Source organism: Colossoma macropomum, unplaced genomic scaffold, assembly GCF_904425465.1.
Source record: "Colossoma macropomum unplaced genomic scaffold, Colossoma_macropomum, whole genome shotgun sequence".
In the NCBI taxonomy this organism is placed as follows: domain Eukaryota; kingdom Metazoa; phylum Chordata; class Actinopteri; order Characiformes; family Serrasalmidae; genus Colossoma; species Colossoma macropomum.
The window spans coordinates 26,331,584-26,349,707 of NW_023494800.1; the positions used below are offsets into that span (position 1 = coordinate 26,331,584).

Below are 18,124 nucleotides of genomic sequence, written 5' to 3' on the forward strand. Positions count from 1 at the left end.
TGTATATATATATATATGTATATATTATACATATATTAATGCCATCAAGTGTCTGTTTATTTGGTTTTGCTTTGCTTGAGAAATCTAGTTCGCCTCCCTAAGCTAGAAACAAGCTAGAAAATGGCAACATTTTCTGCATTGGATATATGTAATGCTTAGGCATGCAGTTTGCACAGTGTTAAATGGTGGAGGTGTAGAGCTGGTTTTAGGTGCTGGCACTGTTGCAATAACACTGTTCAATGAAATACCTCTGTTTTATTGCAGGCCTGGTGTGATGATAACCATGCAGGCCCTATCAGAAGAGGACCGCAGGCTGTGGATGGAAGCTATGGATGGGAGAGAGCCAGTATGTTGACATCTCTTATTTACTGTCAGGTCCATAATTTTTTGAACAGTGGCACATTTTTTGTAATTTTTGCCTCTGTGCACCACCACAGTGGATTTGAAAATGAAGCATTCAAGATGTGATCGAAGAGCTGACGTTCAGCTTTAATTCAAGCGGTTTAACAAAAATACTGCAATTACCGTTATGGAATTACCTGTTCCAGCCTGACTGTGCCCCTGTGCATAAAGCAAGCTCCCTTAAGACATGGTTTAATTAATTTGGTGTGGAGGAACTCCAGTGGGCTACACAGAGCTCTGACCCCAATCCCACTCAACACCTTTGGGATGCACTGGAACACCAATTGTGAATCAGGCCTGCACATTCAGCATCAGTGTCTGACCTAGCAAATGCTCTTTTGACTGAATAGGTACAGAATCCCAAAGGCACTCTTCACAGTCTAGTAGAAAGCCTTCCCAGAAGAGTGGAGGCTGTTACAGCCACGAAGGGGGTCCAACTCCATATTAATGCCCCTAGGAAGTAAATAGTCATACATGATCAATTACAGTCAGTGTCTTACTGTTGCAGTTGCTGTGAGTTTTTTGTTTCTGAAGAAAAGAGGAAGAATTATTGATGAGATTATAGACGAGTGATCAAGATTACAGGCCACCCCTCTTAATTTCTGGAGTAGATTTATGGTCTTTTAACACAGAGCACTATCATTAGATTCACTTCTGCCAACAGTTCAGGTGGCTAAAGTTGACTTCAGGCTACAGTCGAGTTTATTCTTGTTGTTTTAGGCTTCTAAAGATGTAGAGTGTGAGAGAATTCACTCAATGACCAGAGGCATTTCCCTCAGTGTGAAAATAGCTTCAATACTTTTGATGAATCATACTTGCGGGTGGAGGCGCCAAGTCTAACATAATAATGCAGGGTTTTGTTTTCCAGAATGCCTTGTAGAACAACATGGTTTTGTGGTAGAGTATGTATAATTATAGAGCAAGTATAAGACACAGTTTAACCCTAGATTACCTGAAGTTTCACTGCTGTTACATTCAGAGACTCGGGCTTTGTCCTATTTATGTAATTTAAATTTGCCACCAGAGCAGTCGCGATACGTGCATGTTCAAGTTGGGCAGTAAAAATCATCAGCATGTGGAATCGAACCTTTCTGTGTGCTGCTGTGTTTTCTATCACTATGTAAAAGAAGCACCATGCTGCCTTTATTGTTGCACACGCTATGAAACGTTCAAAACAGAATTCAGATCACTGAGGGTTTATAATCGCTGAGTTTCATCAGAAAACTGATAAAGGAGGACTGAAGTGTGAAATATAGTCCTATTTATGTGAAATCATCTTCATCCAACTGGTTTTTCAGATATAATCAAAGTTCAGTTTCCAGCCCACAGACAAATCGCCTTCACTTTCACTTGCATAGTTTGTGCAAGCATGTCAGTGTTTCTGAGTTTGGATGTGATTGAACATCAACTGTAGTCGTACAGCCACATTTAAGGCACCACAAAAGATGAAAAAAAAGATTTAATGCACAAACCTGCTGTGCATATGCTAAATACACTAAATATCCAAGCTTTTTATCCCGATTATGCATTCAAGTAGGTATTTGGAAGGGGATTACACATGTACAGTACATACAAAATGCATGCAAATGGATAGGTAATCCTGTGTAATACTGCAGCTTATTTATAAGCATTGTGCCCAGCTGCAGATGTTGTTTGCCATTGCTTGCTCATGTTTCCTGTTTTAACATATCCTTCATTGAAAGCAAATGTCTCTTTCATCACAGGTGTACAGTTTGAATCAAGACAGCCAGAATGAAGCCAGTAAGTGCTATGTTGGACAGCTCCTAATTCACCATCTGTTATGACCTGCTGTTTAGTCAGCTTACACACGTGGTCTACATTTGTACAAACATGAACGCGCCATACACATACATAAAAACAAGCAGAGCATTTGATCAAAACAGACCCGCATTGCAATTAAGACTGAATTACTTTCTTATGGGAGAGAAGCAAATGTTAGTAATCTCTGCGTTCTTTCTTACCTCTGTTCAGTGGCCCAGTTGGACGTGATTGGCTTCAATGTGATCAAGAAGTTCATCTATGCTGTAGAGACGAGAGGTATGCCTTTATTTGTGTGTGATGCACAATATCTAGCCACTGTGTGAGACATCACTGCAGGAGTGTGGGTATTTGTGTCTGATGTTATGTCTAAATGTCCCTATCCAGGCATTGATGAGCAGGGATTGTACAGAATAGTTGGCGTCAACTCCAGAGTGCAGAAGCTGTTGAGCCTTGCAATGGGTAAGACATCACTAACAAAAAGCAGATTTATATAGAATTTATATTAGGAACAATCCCAGCTCTCTTGTTGGGAATCCCTTGTCTGAATCACTCAGGCTGTGTCCCAAACTGCATACTACCAGACTAAGTAGTAGGCCAAAAATAGTACACCACCACTGGAACTCCATTCTTTAGTGTTTTATGTGTAGTATAGTAGTATGTGGTTTTAGATGCAGCTTCAGTTTAATTTAGTCGTCCTTTAGCCATCAGAGCCGCAACACTGCAAGATATTCCAAGAAGAAAGCAGCACACGCCCCCGAGTCAGTGCCCAGATCAGCAGTCATGTTTCTCAGAACCCGAGATCTTGCAGAATTTCTTGCGAGCAAGCGTGACTTTAGATCCAAACAGACATGACAAACAACAGCAGTGCACGAATAACAGCGCTAGTTATGTGTGCATTTAGCAGCGTAAAAGTGAAAGAAAACAGGCCAGATTCATAAAACTGAATAAACTGAATAAACTCAGATTTATCATGAAGGTAACAGCAAACAGTGTGGCGTTAACATGTTTGCTCATTCATAAACGAGGATTACTGGCATGTTTGACTGCGTGTGCATGTGCAGCATGGGGCACGTTTTCTTAATTTAATGACACAATCTTGCAAAAATAATATCTGAACCACTCTAGCAAAAAGATGCCAGAATAATTCAAATAGGTGAAGAGGAATTTGACGTGTTTAGATTCTAAGTACATGTTTGAATTGATTGTATTGCGAGCAGCTTTAGCTTTAAATCCTAGTTTTCACATTAAGTTACACCCAATTACACTTTTTACTTTTTTTTTTGTAATTTTTTTCTAGTATCAACAACATTTTCTGTTAAAGAAGCTTTGTTTCTTGATTAAAAGTTAAAAGCATCTTTTCCAAACAATTTACTATTATTGCCAGCACTTCTTCTCTTAAAATAGCTCATAGCTCTGTTTCTGAGTATTCTGATTTTCTTTGTTTTCATGTTCTTTCATTATGTCCATTTTGGCAGCCAGCCAGAGATTGACGAATAGCTCTTATTTACTGTGCAGCACATTTTGCATGGCATAGTGCTTTCACTGTTGAGGTCTGTGGATCTGGCCCAGTATATTTTATTTTATTTATCTATTTATTTTTTTACATTGTAGATGATTTTTACCCTTCCATTCTGCGAGACTCTTCGTTCAGCTTGGTTCTTGTTGGTTAGTGGTCTTTCGTGTGTGAAGTCAGCATGTTTCGTATGAGAGAATTGGTGTTTCCCCCACACTTAAGAATGTGTCATAAATATTGAACGTTTAATGTTTACACTTCCAAATCAGGCTGACCATGACTGGACTTTGAGCAGATCGCAGGGGTGAAGACTGGATTTTGAATTTTATTTTTATGGACAATGTTAATGGTACCTCTTTGAGTGCTGGGTTGGGATAAGGCTTAATATACAGTCTGTGAAAAAGTATTTGCCCCTTCCCGGTGTCTTCTATTTTTGCATATTTGTCACACTTGAATGGTTTAGATCATCAAACCACTTTTAATATTAGACAAAAATAACAAAAGTAAACACAAAATGCTGTTTTTAACTGACAGTTTCATTTATTGATTTATCCTCCGCAGAGATGTAAAAGACTCATTGCAAGTTATTGCAAATGTTTGATTGCACTGCCAAGGGTGGAACAACCAGTTACTAGGTTTAGGGGGGCAATTAATTTTTCATATGGGTGATATAGGATTGGAATAAATCTTATCTTCAATAAATGGAATATTGATTTAAAAGCTGCATTTTGTGTTTACTCATGTTGTCTTTATATTAATATCTGTTGGATGATCTGAAACATTTTAATGTGACAAATTAGCAAAAATAAAAGAAATTGGGTGAGGGGCAAATACTTTTTCACAGCACTGTAGCCCATACCTGATTCATTGAAATACACCTTGATACTGACTTACTCTGACCTTTATGGTTCATTCTGTTATTTGATTTCTCCTTGCAAGCTTTCAAGAATGCTTGTTTATAGAATAGCACAGTGCATGCTTATCAGATCAGTTTTATGATTTCAGTGTAAGCACTGATGCAAGACACAGTGTACAGTATCAGTTATATCTTATGGGCTAAGGCACAACTCTGATGTGGATAATTTTAACCCTGGAGCTCTGTGGTTATCTATCAGTGTTAATGCACTTAAGCCTGGCAAAAAGTTCTCATCTGTTTAAGATGAAAAAGCAGAAAAAACCTCCTGAAATGGTCTTTAGACTGAGTACATAGTAACCAGTAATTAAGTAAACTGTGTAAGAATTACGACATTTTTTTCGGAGCCATAACAACTATTTGGTACGTTCTTATAAGAGAGAACACACCGGTCAGCTCAGAAATACCAAAAGGCGTTTGAGGGCCAAAGAAAACAACTGTGATGGATAACAGAAGAATTTTCCCTTCACTTCAACAGTTGGCAAGATCAAGAACGCCCACCACGAGGTACACATTTCTGTGTCAAAGTCAACAATCAAGAGAAGAGAATCAGGAAAGAATAGTAAATACAGATGGTTTACCTTATAATGTAAACCACTGGAAAGCCTCAAAAACAGGAAGACCAGATTAGAGTTTACCATCTAAAAAATGCTTGCGTAGAAGAACATCTTATTAATGGATGACCCAAAAAATCAACTTGTACCAGAATGATGAGAAGAGAAGAGTATGGGGGAGGGAAGGAACTGCTCATGACACAAGCATACAGCTTCATCTGTGAAGCATGGTGGAGGTAGTGTTCTAGTATGGGCATGTATTGCTGCCAATGGAACTGGTTTCCTTGTATTTATTGATGATGTAACTGCGGACAAAAGCAGCCAGATGATTTATGAAGTATGCAGGGCTATGTTATCTGATTCAGCCGAATGCTGCAAAACTCAGGGGACGGTGCAGATGGACAGTGACCCGGAGCATACTGCAAAAACAGCCCAAATACAAAGAAGTGGAATGTTCTGCAATGTCAGTCACCTAACGTCTGTCCATTTGAGCATGCATTTCTCTTACTGAACGCAGCACTGAAGGTAAAACACCCCAAGAACAAGCAGGAACTGAAGACATCTGTAGTAAAGATCTTGGCAAAGAATCACAAGGGAAGAAACCCGGTGTCTGGTGATGTCTCTGGGCAAAGCATTTAATTCATGATTATGTTAGTTTATCCAGTTACTTTTTATGTGGGCGGCTACAATATGATGAACTTGATCAGCGCTACCCATAATTCAGCATTACCCTGGATGGGTTTAAGTTCTAAAGGAGTTGTGGTGAGGACAAGAAGTGGTCTGAGATCCCATCAGCACTACAGAAGACCAGAAAGTGAACACAAAAAGTACTGAGGTCATTTGTAGCTGGTTGCCTTTCAGGTTCACTTGAACAGAAATAAGTTCAGTTAATTCAAAAAAGAACTTTGTGAAAACACTCATAGAGTCTCATAAGTGACTTTGAACTCACTGCGCTTGGTAAGATTCATTGGCTTCACTTGCTATCCATTTTTTGAACTCTTAGATAATGCAGAGAGCTTTGCTTATCATGATAGCTGGAATTCCCCTCATTGCAAGAGTGAAATGTCTTCAGTCTGCTGTCTTTGAAAAGGCCCAGAAACACTGCCTCACACTGTAGTAAGGACTGGTTGATATGAACCTATTCACCTGCGATTCATAAGGTTTGATCATGGTGAACACAGTCGCCTGTGTTGACTCTGAATAAACAAAGGATCTGCATACATCTCTGTCTTTTAATGATGCTGTGAGAAGAGATAAAAGCTATGCTGTCCGTGTACAATCAAGATACTGTCTGTTTTGACTAGCATTGGAAAAGAACTGGTACAAATGACAAGCATGGAAAATGCTTTGCAGAAGGTTCGTTCTACCTTGCGCTTTCACTCACAGGCCACTTTCTAAGCTCATTATAAATCCTCTACATATGTGTACAGTTACAGACTGTAGCCCATCTGCTGCTGCACAATTATCAGCCTCCCTTCCTATCCCATTCATCACTGATCAGTTTTTAAGAGTGGTCCACCACTCAAAAGTGTCCAACCAGGAGCAGTTCAGTAGTAAAACTGACTACTCATAAAGGGTTAGAGGAAGGCTAACATCATGCATCAGCAAATGGGCTGCAGTCTTTAATGGTGCAGTGCAGCACAAAAGTCAGAGACTAACATTTCATTTATTTAATTTCCAGTCAAAGTGACCAATAAGTACAAGTTCCATTTTACAGCATCAGGAAAAAAGCAGAAAACAGAAAATGACACAGAAGCCTCAACAATTAAATCTAAATGTTTCAGTATTAGGTGTGTGCACATGAGAAATGAAATGATTTTAAGGCAGTTAAGGTGTTTTAGGTGGCTGCTTGTGTGCATGTTAGTGTGAAACAGCAGTAACACCTTTGAACCACCTGACCATCTCACCTGTATAAGCTTGCTAGCATTGCAAGTAATGGCAGTAGATGTAAATAGATCAAATAAAAACTGATAGATCTGCTATTATAGTGTTGGAGAATTATGTGTAATTTTCTTTTAAACATGTTTTCTGTTTTTTTTTTGAATAACTTGTACCTAAGTGACCAGTGTAGGATGAAGTTGACTCCATTTGTCAATCCATCGTACAGATCCAGTGATAGTACCACAAAGGTTACTGAAAAACATTTATCATGTATCCAGTCATTATCGATGTGAACACAAAGGCTCGTTGCAGTAATACTTTATATTCAATTGTATGTGTTTATCCAAACTATGTCACTTAATATATCACTTCTTCCCCCTCAGACCCCAAAACGTTTGCCGACGTAGAACTGGACAGCTCTGAGTGGGAGATCAAGACCATCACCAGCGCTATCAAACACTACCTCAGGTACCCGCCCCCTCTGTCATGCTCACACACACCCCCTGCTGAGTCCAGCCTGTGTGTGTGTCCTGCTGAGCTTTCTAGGGCTGACTGGTTTGAACGCAGCTGCTGGAGGTGTTTAATCTTCCTCTCTGCTAGCCTCCTGTACCTCTAACCCAAATTAATGAACACTAATTGCATTGAAAGACCATTATATGGTGGATTAATTGAGTTTCGTTACAAAATGATATATATCAATTTGTAGCCATTTTTATGTGGACACCCCTACTAATGATTGAGTTCTGGGGTTCAGGCACACTCATGGCTAACAGCACATAGCCATGCAGTCTCCATAGGGAAACACTGACAGTAGGTTTTACTGAAGAGCTCACTACAGCGCTCCAAACTGCCTCTGGAAGCAGCATCAGCACATGAAGTATGGGTCAGGAGCTTCATGAAATGGGTTTCCATGGCTGAGCATCTGCATACAAACCCAAGATCACTTGCATGCAAGCCTTACAATGCAAGCACAATGCCCAGCATTGCCTGGAGTGGTGTAAAGCATACTGCCTCTAGGACTCTGGAGCAGTAGAAGTGTGTTCTCTGGAGTGATGAGTAATGCTTCACTATCGGCAGTCTGATGGACAGAGCTGGGTTTGGTGGATGTCAGGAGAATGCTACCAAGTGCCAGCAGTAAAGTTTGGTGGAGGAGAGATAATGATCTGGGCTGTTTTTCAGGGTTTGCGCTAGACCCCTTAGTTCCAGTAAAAGGTAATGTTAATGCTACAGTATACAAAGACAGTTTTAGACAATCATATGCTTCCAACTTTGTGGCAGCTGTTTGGGGAAGGCCTTTACCTGTTCCAACACGACAGTGGCCCTGTGTACACAGATGTGGTTTGACAAGTCTGGTGTAGAGGAACTCCAGCGGCTCCCCCGGAAGCCTGACCACAAAACCACTGAACACCTTTGAGGAGAATTGGAACGTCCATTGAACCAGACCTCCTCATCCAACATCACTGCCTGACTTCGCAAATGCTACTTTGACTGAATAGGCACACATTTCCCCAGACAAACTCCAAAATCTTGCAGAAAGCCTTCCTAGAAGAGTGAAGGCTGCAAAGAGGTACCACAGGTTTGGAATGCAATGCCTGCAAGCTCATATAGGTGTGATGGTCAGGTGTTCACATGCTTTTAGTCATATAGTGTAGATCACTTGATGATTGTTATATATCACACAGGTCCAGTCAAAAATACAGATATGTCCAGGCAGCCACATTTAGGTTTAAGTTTTAAAAGACTATTTTAAGTATTACAAGACTATTTTAAGTATTTTTTTTATTTCAGAAACTTTTAATTTTACATTTTTAGTCGAAGAGTTCTGTTTTAACACTTTGACCTTGAGAACTCTCTGTTTATCTCCCTAAAGCCCTCATGTACCGTATCTGTCAATAGGCCTGACGCTCTTTGTCTCCTTGTTCATCTGTTTGTCTGTTGCTGTATCAGTTCACCCTTCAACCTTATTGCATCTTCGCTCTGTTGACAGGATGCTACCTGCACCTCTGATGACCTACCAGTACCAGAGGAGCTTCATAAAAGCTGCCAGTGAGTTCAAGAGCTTTCTTTCTCACTTCTCTGTTTTTTTCCATTTTCTTCCTCTTGTTGTGATGTCTGGTGTGACCAGTCTCGCCCTCTTTCTGTCCTTGCCGAGAACACACAGGCTCCATTTCTTCTGATTTATTTTGACAACTTTGATAGCCCCTGATAGCGCAGCTTTCTCGACCGCTCGTAAGGCCGACCCCATCATGGTCGGCAGCAGGAAGTCAGGGCGTGTCAGTCGGACGGAAAAGGAGAAGCAAATTTTTACACTGCAGCCTCCAGCGTCCTGTCTACTATATCCGCTGTTGTCAGTGACTGTTCTCTCTCTCTCCTTTTTTTTCACACCTTTTATCTTTGATCTATCACTCTGTAACTTCTTGACTTCTAATTTTATTAGAGTTATTACTGTCATTTTTGATAGACTGTTCAGATACAATCACATAATTGCATTATTTACTTGAGGAATTACAGTCACATCCGGTTTGCTTTCTGTCTTGACATGTTCGAGGCTGAACTTCAGACTGTTTCTGTTTGTTTTTTAACTTTTCATTACATTCAAATTGTAATATAAAATCTCCTCTTATTCTTACAAACATCATATGGACTGAAATTTTAGAATCTGCACAGAATAAAAAAAGAAACAATTCAACAAAAATAAGACAGGATTTCAAGAGGTTCTCGCCATCGTCCCCTCCATTCCTCTCTACGCACACCTCTGTCTCCTGCTCTGTTTTCTTCAGCGACTGTTTGTTTCGTGAAGTCATACAGTGGGGTGAAGTAAGGATCGTGTCCTCTTGTGAACCTTCATTTTTCTCTTTTTTTTTTTTTATTTTTAAGAGGCCTCGCTCCTCCCTTTCTCTCCTCCCCTCTCCTTCTTCTGGTCTCCCAGTCACGGTTATGCTAAAAAAAGGGCACGGTGCCACCTGGAGCCCGCCTGTAGTCTGGGAGAGAGAGAGAGAGAGTCAGGGGATTGGAATGTGTATGCAGGCGAGAGTGGAGTGTTTGTGTGTGCTGCTGCTTAGAGGAAAAAAGCTGTTCATGAAAAATCCAGAGAAAGACTAAGCTGCAGAAGAGGTGATAGAAGTATGAAAACCTGTGCATGTATGCTACTACATGTCAGCATGTGTGCTTGTTTTGGTGCACAATCAAGACAAAAAAGCTGACTATATCCTGAATTTGCAGGAAAAATGGAGAAAAACAGGTCTAATCTACAATGTGTGAAAAAAACAGGCTAAAGTTAACACCCTCAAAATGGTCTTTAAAAGGCTAAATGTTTTATTTTTTAAACTGAAAGAACAAGACTTTTTGGTTGCTGAGTTTCAGATTCTTGTTACTTATAGGTTCTTACTTAAATCTGCACGATGTAAGTTTTGGGGATTTGGGGACCTCTTTGATAGAAATGTGTAATTGCACACGACGTGTGAAAGAATATCTTGTACTGTTGTTTGTGCTCTGGACCCCTTCCCCAAGCCAAAAAGTCCCATGAAATCCGAGACCGTTGACTTTTAAGTTATTATGTCAGGCTTTACAAGGTGACTGGCAGCAGCACACGCACACCCAGTAATGCTGTGTAATGCTATTTTTTTTTCAGTTTTAACAAAAAAAACATCTTATAGTTCAGCTTTAAAAAGCCCAACTCTTTGAGAATCCCCATTTCTGCTGCGGGTTTCTAATAGTGTATTAGCTGAGCTAACAGTGGATGAAAAGTAGATGAAAATTTTTGGACTTTCCAGGATATTTGAAGCTTGCAAAAGACACTGCATATTTTATTTGAAGGTTGTAACAGACAATAGCATGTATTTGAGCTTGTATGTAGCAGTTTCACAATGATTCTTTGAGTAAATGTCCCTGAGAATACCACTGCTGATCATTTCCTTTTTTAACTGCTCACTGAAACCTGGTTAAGCTACCGCTTGTATTCACAGGCAGTGACGAATCTAGAACATCCAAAAGGCCTAGAGTGACATCCATCCCATCTATTGGAAATCAAAACAAGATTGGTTGATTTCACTGTCACTTCTTAATTATGTTGATAGGTAATCTAACATGAAAGGCCTTCAGTCCAGATCCTGAAGTCCTAACCAATGGGAGAGCTCACTTGGCTAGATCTGCCTAAAATATCCTTGCAAAGGTCAAATACAGTTAAAGAAATCATTAAGAGTACAAGACCCTGTATAAAATACCTCTCTATGTAAATAAAATACATACGTTATATATTATTATATGTCCATATTAAGTATATAGGACATACCTAATGACCCCACATCCTGTGTGTGTGTGTGAGATAGAGACCACCTCTCTTGTCCTTGAGCTTGTCCGGCCAGTTTGAGCTTCGCTTGCTGCGGCACTGCCCCACCCATTACACTGCTGCCAAATATCTGCTCTATATTTACCCCACAGCTCTTATCCAACCTGCATTTCACACGTGGGCTGTCTGAGTGTGTCAGCTCCATGCCAGTCCTGCGCCTGCCTCATTTCTCCTGTTCCATCACTTCTCTCCCTCCATAAACACTCGGGAGGGATGTCCTAACCATGGTATTTCAACATTGAGTATCAGCCGAAAGGGAGTCTGATCTGAATATTTGTAGTACAGCTGTGCAATGCACACTTCAAGTACATGAAAGTTAATAACAGCAATCTGTTTTAGGTTAGATGTGCTATGCTTCCATTTACTGTTAAGTGCTATAGTAAAACCACTGTATTTTAAGTATGTGCACAATCTGACACTGTTTTGTTGGGGGGGGTGCCTACTTTTTTGAAATGGCCAGTTTATAGTGTCTTTAGCCCCCAGGTTCAACACAAAATTGCCTATTCTGCCTTTTAATCTAGTCTTCTTGGTTATAAATTTATTTTTAAGGACTTTCCCCTTTTTTCTCATTTATTGAGTTAAAGAAACACAGTGGTGATATTGAGGCAGATACAGTACTGGGCAAAAGTCAGAGACCACTTGCAATTTGTTTCATTTACAGACAAAACAACCATTAACTGCAAGCTATTCTTTTTGCAGTTTCAGGGAAAAGCAAAAAAAAAAAAAAGAACAGCCTCACCAACTAATATAATATCATTTTTTCGGTACTCAGTGTTTTGCTTCCATTCTTTTCAGGAGACTAGTTTTCAGCTTTTCAAAGAAATCTGCAGGGCTGTTTTTCCACACCTCCAATGTTCAATCTTAGAAGTTGGTAGGATTTTCTACTTCTCATGATGCAAGTAATCCCAAACACATTAAATGATGTTGAGATCTAGACTCTGAGGTGGACAGTTCATTGTTCTTGGAACACCAGCAGCTTCTTTTTTATTTGAAAATGTTCCACTTTTTTGTCTTTTTTGTTTTGTTAGTAATGGCTTCCTGACAGCTACACATCATTTCAGACCCTTATATTTTTCTCACATTTGAAGGATGGACAGAAACTGTGGATGTTTTCAGATCTGAAGCAAGAGTGGGGCTTGGTTTTACACAGTGCAAATAAATGTGAATAAATAGTGGAAAATGTTGGTAGACGTGCTGTTTAGTACGGTATGTTAGTGTTGTAGAGTAAATATGAAATAACTAACTAACTAAATACATTAATGTAGCAGCTAAGTTTCAGTTTCATGGCACTGTGCAGCAGAGAGGCAGTGCTGAGAGTCCACAGTGAAGGACTTTCAGCCCTCCCTCGTTTCCTCTTGTACTGTGGGAGAGGATTGGGGATTATTAGTGTTTCATGGCTGCTGGATAGATTACTCTGTCAGTGACCTTTGGGAGAGAACGGCTCTGTGGCTTATCGTCACTGTCAGTGGGCGGTGTCATTTTGCTTCAGACCAGTAGGAGTCACTGTCTCCTGGGTTTGGACAAGGAGAAAGCATGTGAGCCAGGAGAGAGCTGAGAAAATGTCCTGCGGGGAGGGATATGTGTGGACGAATGCACGCATGTGTACACACACACCCTCACACGGGAGCAGTAATGATTTTTTTAGGGTGTGGACCATGATGGAGACTGAGCTAACAGACTTGGAGTTAGAGAGAGGAACACATGAAACTGTCTAGTTCTAGGAATGGATATATGTATGTACATGTATATGAATGTGTATATGGTGTAACCGAAATGGGGTTTGAAGGGCTAATATAATGCTAATACTGGACTGTTTGATTCATTTTTGGGAAAAAATGATAAAATTGCAGACATTCGCAGATTTATTAAGCATGTAATTTGCAAAGTACAAATCTCACTTCCAAATGTTGCAATAAGCAGGGACATTCCTGAAAAAGACATCTTTTAGAAGGCAGCCAATGTTGCTCCAAAATGAATGTATACCTTAATGGTGCCTTCACAGATGTGCAAGTTACCCATGCCATGACCACTAATACACCCCCATAATATGACAGACCCTGGCTTTTGAACTTAACGCTAGTAACAATCTGGTTGGTCCTTTTCTTCTTTGACCCAGAGTCTAGACCTCTATTTCTCTAATCAAGATGAAAGATTGACTCATCAGACCACAGTACACATTTCCACTGAGCATCAGTCCATTTCAGACGAGTCCAGAGAAGTTGGCAGCATTTCTGGACATTGTTTACATATGGCCTCTGCTGTGCATAGTCCAGTTTTAACTTGCATTTGTGGATGCAGTGACGAACAGTGTTTACTGACAAGGGTTTGTCAAAATATTCCCGAGCCCATGCAGTGAGATACATCACAGAAGCTTGCCAAGTTTAAATGCAGTACCGTTTGAAGGGTTGAAGGTCATGGGCATTTAGTTTTCATCCTTGCCCTTTACACTCACAGATTCCTCTGGATTCGCTGAATCTTTTAATGATGCGCAACATAGAGGCTGAAATATCTAAACTCCTTGCAATTGCTTGTTGAGAAATATTGGGCCACATTCACCAATGTCTTCCTGTTTTTTTTTCTTACATTTGTTCTTGAGAAAGGTCTACATCAGATTCATGAGGTTTTAAACCACAGAACTGTTTGCACCTTTGTGCTCTTGAGTGTGCGCAGATTCTGTTTTTACCTAAGAACAAATCCCAAATAAGAAAACACTGGTGATTGTCGGAATCTTCGTGAAGATAAATGGGTTTTAAGATTTTTTTTTTCTTGAAACAGTTGGTGAATGAGGACCATTGTTCTTAAACTGTTGCTCCTTTTGTAACTAATTATGATCTCATCATCTGTTTAAGAGTTGTTTTAACATTTCCTAACATTCCTAGTCTTAAATTGCTCCTGTCCCTACTTATTAGGAACATGTTGCAGGTATCTGTTTCAGAATGAGTGTATAGTCAGTAAGGTAAAAATTTCTTGTCCTAGTACTGTAAATACAAGTCAAAGTGGATTTACAAATCACTGATTTTTGCTTTTATTTGAATTTCACATACTGTGCCAAAAATGGATTTGAGATTTGTACTTTAAGCTGCTTCATTGCTGTAGCTCAATAAAAACCAATAAAACCACATCTTTAGAAATGCAGAGACCACTAAGTGGATACAGACTCCCGAAATTTAAATATTTACTTGTTTTGCAGTGGTGCTGCAAGGTTAATTTAATAGAAAAGATTTTGAGTGTCATTATTGTGTTATTATTTCTGGTTTGCTACATTAGCTTTGAAGCGCCAGTTAAAAATAAAGAAGCAAACTATGGACTCCAGACATGTCTTAGTGTTATGAGAAAACTTGTGTGAATTAGATTTTTCTGTGACTCATTCCCTTAACCACTTCAAAGTGAGAGCCATATTTCCCCACTGCTTTGAGGTTTAACTTGATGATTAGAGTAGTGAGTAATGAATAAGTTTGAGGCAAATGAATCCATCGTAAATCAATCGGACGCAACCATCAATTCAATTTCTCTCGATAACTCCCTATAGTCTAATCCAAACAGCCGTTTTTTTGGCTGATGAGAACTCATTCTCTTCGAGAATTACGATGCACCAACATGTAGAAATATGTTTTCACTGTTTGTAGACCTAGCTGACATTAGCTACAGTACTTAGCCTAGTTAGTGACTTTTCAATCAGTAAGTGACTAATCAATCACATCCTTAATAACGTGTCCTCAGAGCATCCTAAACTTTTGTTTCATCGACTTCTAAGCCTGTATATTTTCTCCGCCTTCTTAGAAAATTCAGGATTCTAATACTGACACCTCAAACGCTGAATGCTCAGTCCCTCTGCACATCCCTAGTGGCAGCAGTAATTTCTGTGTCTTTCTGGGCTGCAGTGTGAGTGAGTGTATTGGTGGAGGTGGTGTATTGGTAGGATGTGGTGATGAATGGGGTTGAACAGTCACTCTGACTCAGTGAGAATGAGCCTGAGTTTCCAGCCTTCCCTCAACATCAACACTCACATACCACACATTGCAGCTACTGCTACTGCAACAAAAAAGCAGTAAATTGCATTTGCAGATGGTAAATGCATAAAACTGACTGACTCTTTCTCTCTGTTTTTCTCTCTCAGAGTTAGATAATCCGGAGGCTCGTGTGGCTGAGATCCACAGCATTGTCCATCGTCTCCCTGAGAAGAACAGGCAGATGTTGGAGCTGCTGATGAAACACCTGGCCAAGTAAGACACTCCCCCTTCCCTTTCATTACCTTATAAATCCCACCATGCCCTGATCATAAGAGGATTACCACTGTAATGGGCTCAAAGCTGTCGACAGCAATAACAAACCGGGCCTACCCCCTCCAGCACACGCCACAAAAAAACAAGCAGTTCAAATGTGTCTGTTTTCCTCCTGCCCTTAATAAGGTGTATTTTGTCATCAACTGGCAACCGCCATTAAAAGGTTATCTGCTTGTAACTGTACTCTCTGTAGACTTACTATGAATGATAAAATGTATTGGTTCTGAAATCTGATTGGCTGAGCCACACTGGAAGACATCAAACCTCAAAGCAGAAAAGAATGATATGCTAGACGGAAACCAGAGATTTTTGGGTATCAAGAAAGCTGCAGTTGTGTCGTCTGTTTTATCTCAGCGCAGCCGTCTTTGTGGAGAAGGAATGAAATGTTTTCACAGCAGGGGGTTCTCACCCCTCTCCTTTCACCCCTTTTTGCTTGCTAGCAGCTTAACACAGTTGTAACATTGCTTTTTGTTTAAAACTATGCATTTCTTTTTGTTCAAAACTATCCAATATCCATTTCTTTTTGTTTTGAAATATCCACCAGTGGAATGGCCTCTAGGTGGCCTGCAGAAAGAGGCTACTGTGCCAAGTAACATATGTTGCTTTGCAGCCATAGCCTATATTAACTAACTAAGAATTGTTCATTCCAGGTATTTGTGCCTTGATGAACAGATCTTTGCCTTGGCGAAATCACTGTAACGCTTGGCCCCTCATTGCCTATTACTTTGGTTTAAAACAGTGATCAATAATCCTATAACTGAATATTTTCAGGAATCCATAAGACCACTGTAGAATTCTGCTGGAGCCTGAAGAGTTAAGCACAAAGCAGATTAGAGCAGGAGAATGGGGCTGTAATCCACTTTCACTTGGCCACTTACTCTGTGTATATCCTCTCCTGTTCAAGCCCCAACACAGACCGACCATCGTGAGGGACTTTCCAGTTTGAGGTGGAAATTTTTAGAGACTCTTTGCCAAAAGTTCTGAAGTCATGCATTATTTTTGATGTTTTGATTCCACCAAAGTCATTAGAACTAGGATAGCACTGTCAGCTATATTACTAGAATTTCTCTTCACTCCCATTAACCTGAGCTTTTACTGTGTTACTGGTGTAGTTGAAAGTTGCAGAACAGCACAGTGGCTTGGAGGGTGGCAAACAGTCATAAGTTCACTCACAGGCCACCCCTGTTTCTCAGACTCAGATACGGTGTTGTGGTTTGACATTAGCCACAGTGTTGACTGATATTTTACAACGATATGAAAGAATTAGTTCCTCTCTTTTACGGTAAATCAGAAGACTTGCGATTTTACCTATTTGAGCCACTTTACTAGTTCCTCAGCTCCTAAATCCTCAATTTGGTTGGCTTCGCAGGGCGGCTAGCTCAGAGGATCTTCAGTCAATGCTGAAGACGGGTATTACACCCTACTCTGCAGAGTTTCTGGTAGTGATACATTCTAGCCCTTTGTGCAGTGTCTTAAGATGTATCTTTCTTAATAGGCCAGTGGGTCCATGATCCAGATGTTTTAAATGACCATTTGGTAAAATCTTGTATGTTACTTAAACTCTTAGGGCGTTTTCACACTTGGGCCGTTTCAGCGTCTGAAGTGGACCCAGACCGCCGAGTCATGGTTTCTTTTGCATATGTGAACACGCCAAACGAACTTAGACCCCCCTAAACGGCCCCAAAAACGGACCGAACTGAGACCACCTCTCGAGGTGGTCTCAGTTCGGTTCGTTTGTAGTTCGTTTTGTGGTTCGATTAATTTGTGCATTGTGAAAACAAAACGGCCCCAGTCCGCTTCAGCTTTGCTTTATGCTGAAGAGCTCAAGGCTCACAATACACACAGCCACAGTCTTCACTTTAGCAGGTAAACAGACCAAGGATCATTTATACGGTTCTACTCAGGATAAAGTCTGTCTGTGATCTGCGACAGACAGCAGCGCTGACTTATTAAAGCGATCAGATGCGAGAGCTCGCGTGATTATACCGTGTTAAAGGCTCGAGCTGGGCACGCAGCGCAGTTCTCAGCTGCTTTCACTCTGAACGCTGAGAGAATGAAAACTCGCCGGGTGGAGCTTCAGTGAGGAGCACAGCCGAACACGGAGCCCACCGCGGCAGACCCGCAGGGCCGTGTTTCCAATTTTGCGCGATGCACTTCGTCAGTCGTTACACTGTCACATTTACACAATCTTCCCTTTTCCTGAATGTAATAATTCAGCAAAGACATTTGTTGTCTGATGTTTACTGCTTAGGTTTTGTAGTAGAGCTGTTATAGCCAAGAAATACTGGAAGCTTATACTCAATTAACTGCAAGAATTATTACTCAAAAAATTCCCTGAAATCTCATGTTAATGTATGTTGTACAGCTTTTGTCTACATAAGCAAGTCTGTTTTTGAATACTGAACAATTCAACCTGGTTTAAGCATTTTGGACCGTGATAATTGCTAA

At 40.3% G+C, this 18,124-nt stretch overlaps 1 protein-coding gene across 2 annotated transcripts in view; it reads left to right on the top strand.

The window, feature by feature from the left end:
- The window catches only part of LOC118820687 (rho GTPase-activating protein 26-like), a 115,631-nt gene that overhangs the window by 74,169 nt on the left and 23,338 nt on the right, over positions 1 to 18,124 (top strand). For both annotated transcript variants that reach the window (XM_036589093.1, XM_036589094.1), the window contains exons 11-17: positions 265 to 346; positions 2,127 to 2,163; positions 2,395 to 2,460; positions 2,569 to 2,643; positions 7,429 to 7,513; positions 9,033 to 9,091; positions 15,511 to 15,616. In XM_036589093.1, the coding sequence (XP_036444986.1) occupies positions 265 to 346; positions 2,127 to 2,163; positions 2,395 to 2,460; positions 2,569 to 2,643; positions 7,429 to 7,513; positions 9,033 to 9,091; positions 15,511 to 15,616 (510 nt within the window). The remainder of the gene's footprint in view (positions 1 to 264; positions 347 to 2,126; positions 2,164 to 2,394; positions 2,461 to 2,568; positions 2,644 to 7,428; positions 7,514 to 9,032; positions 9,092 to 15,510; positions 15,617 to 18,124) is intronic.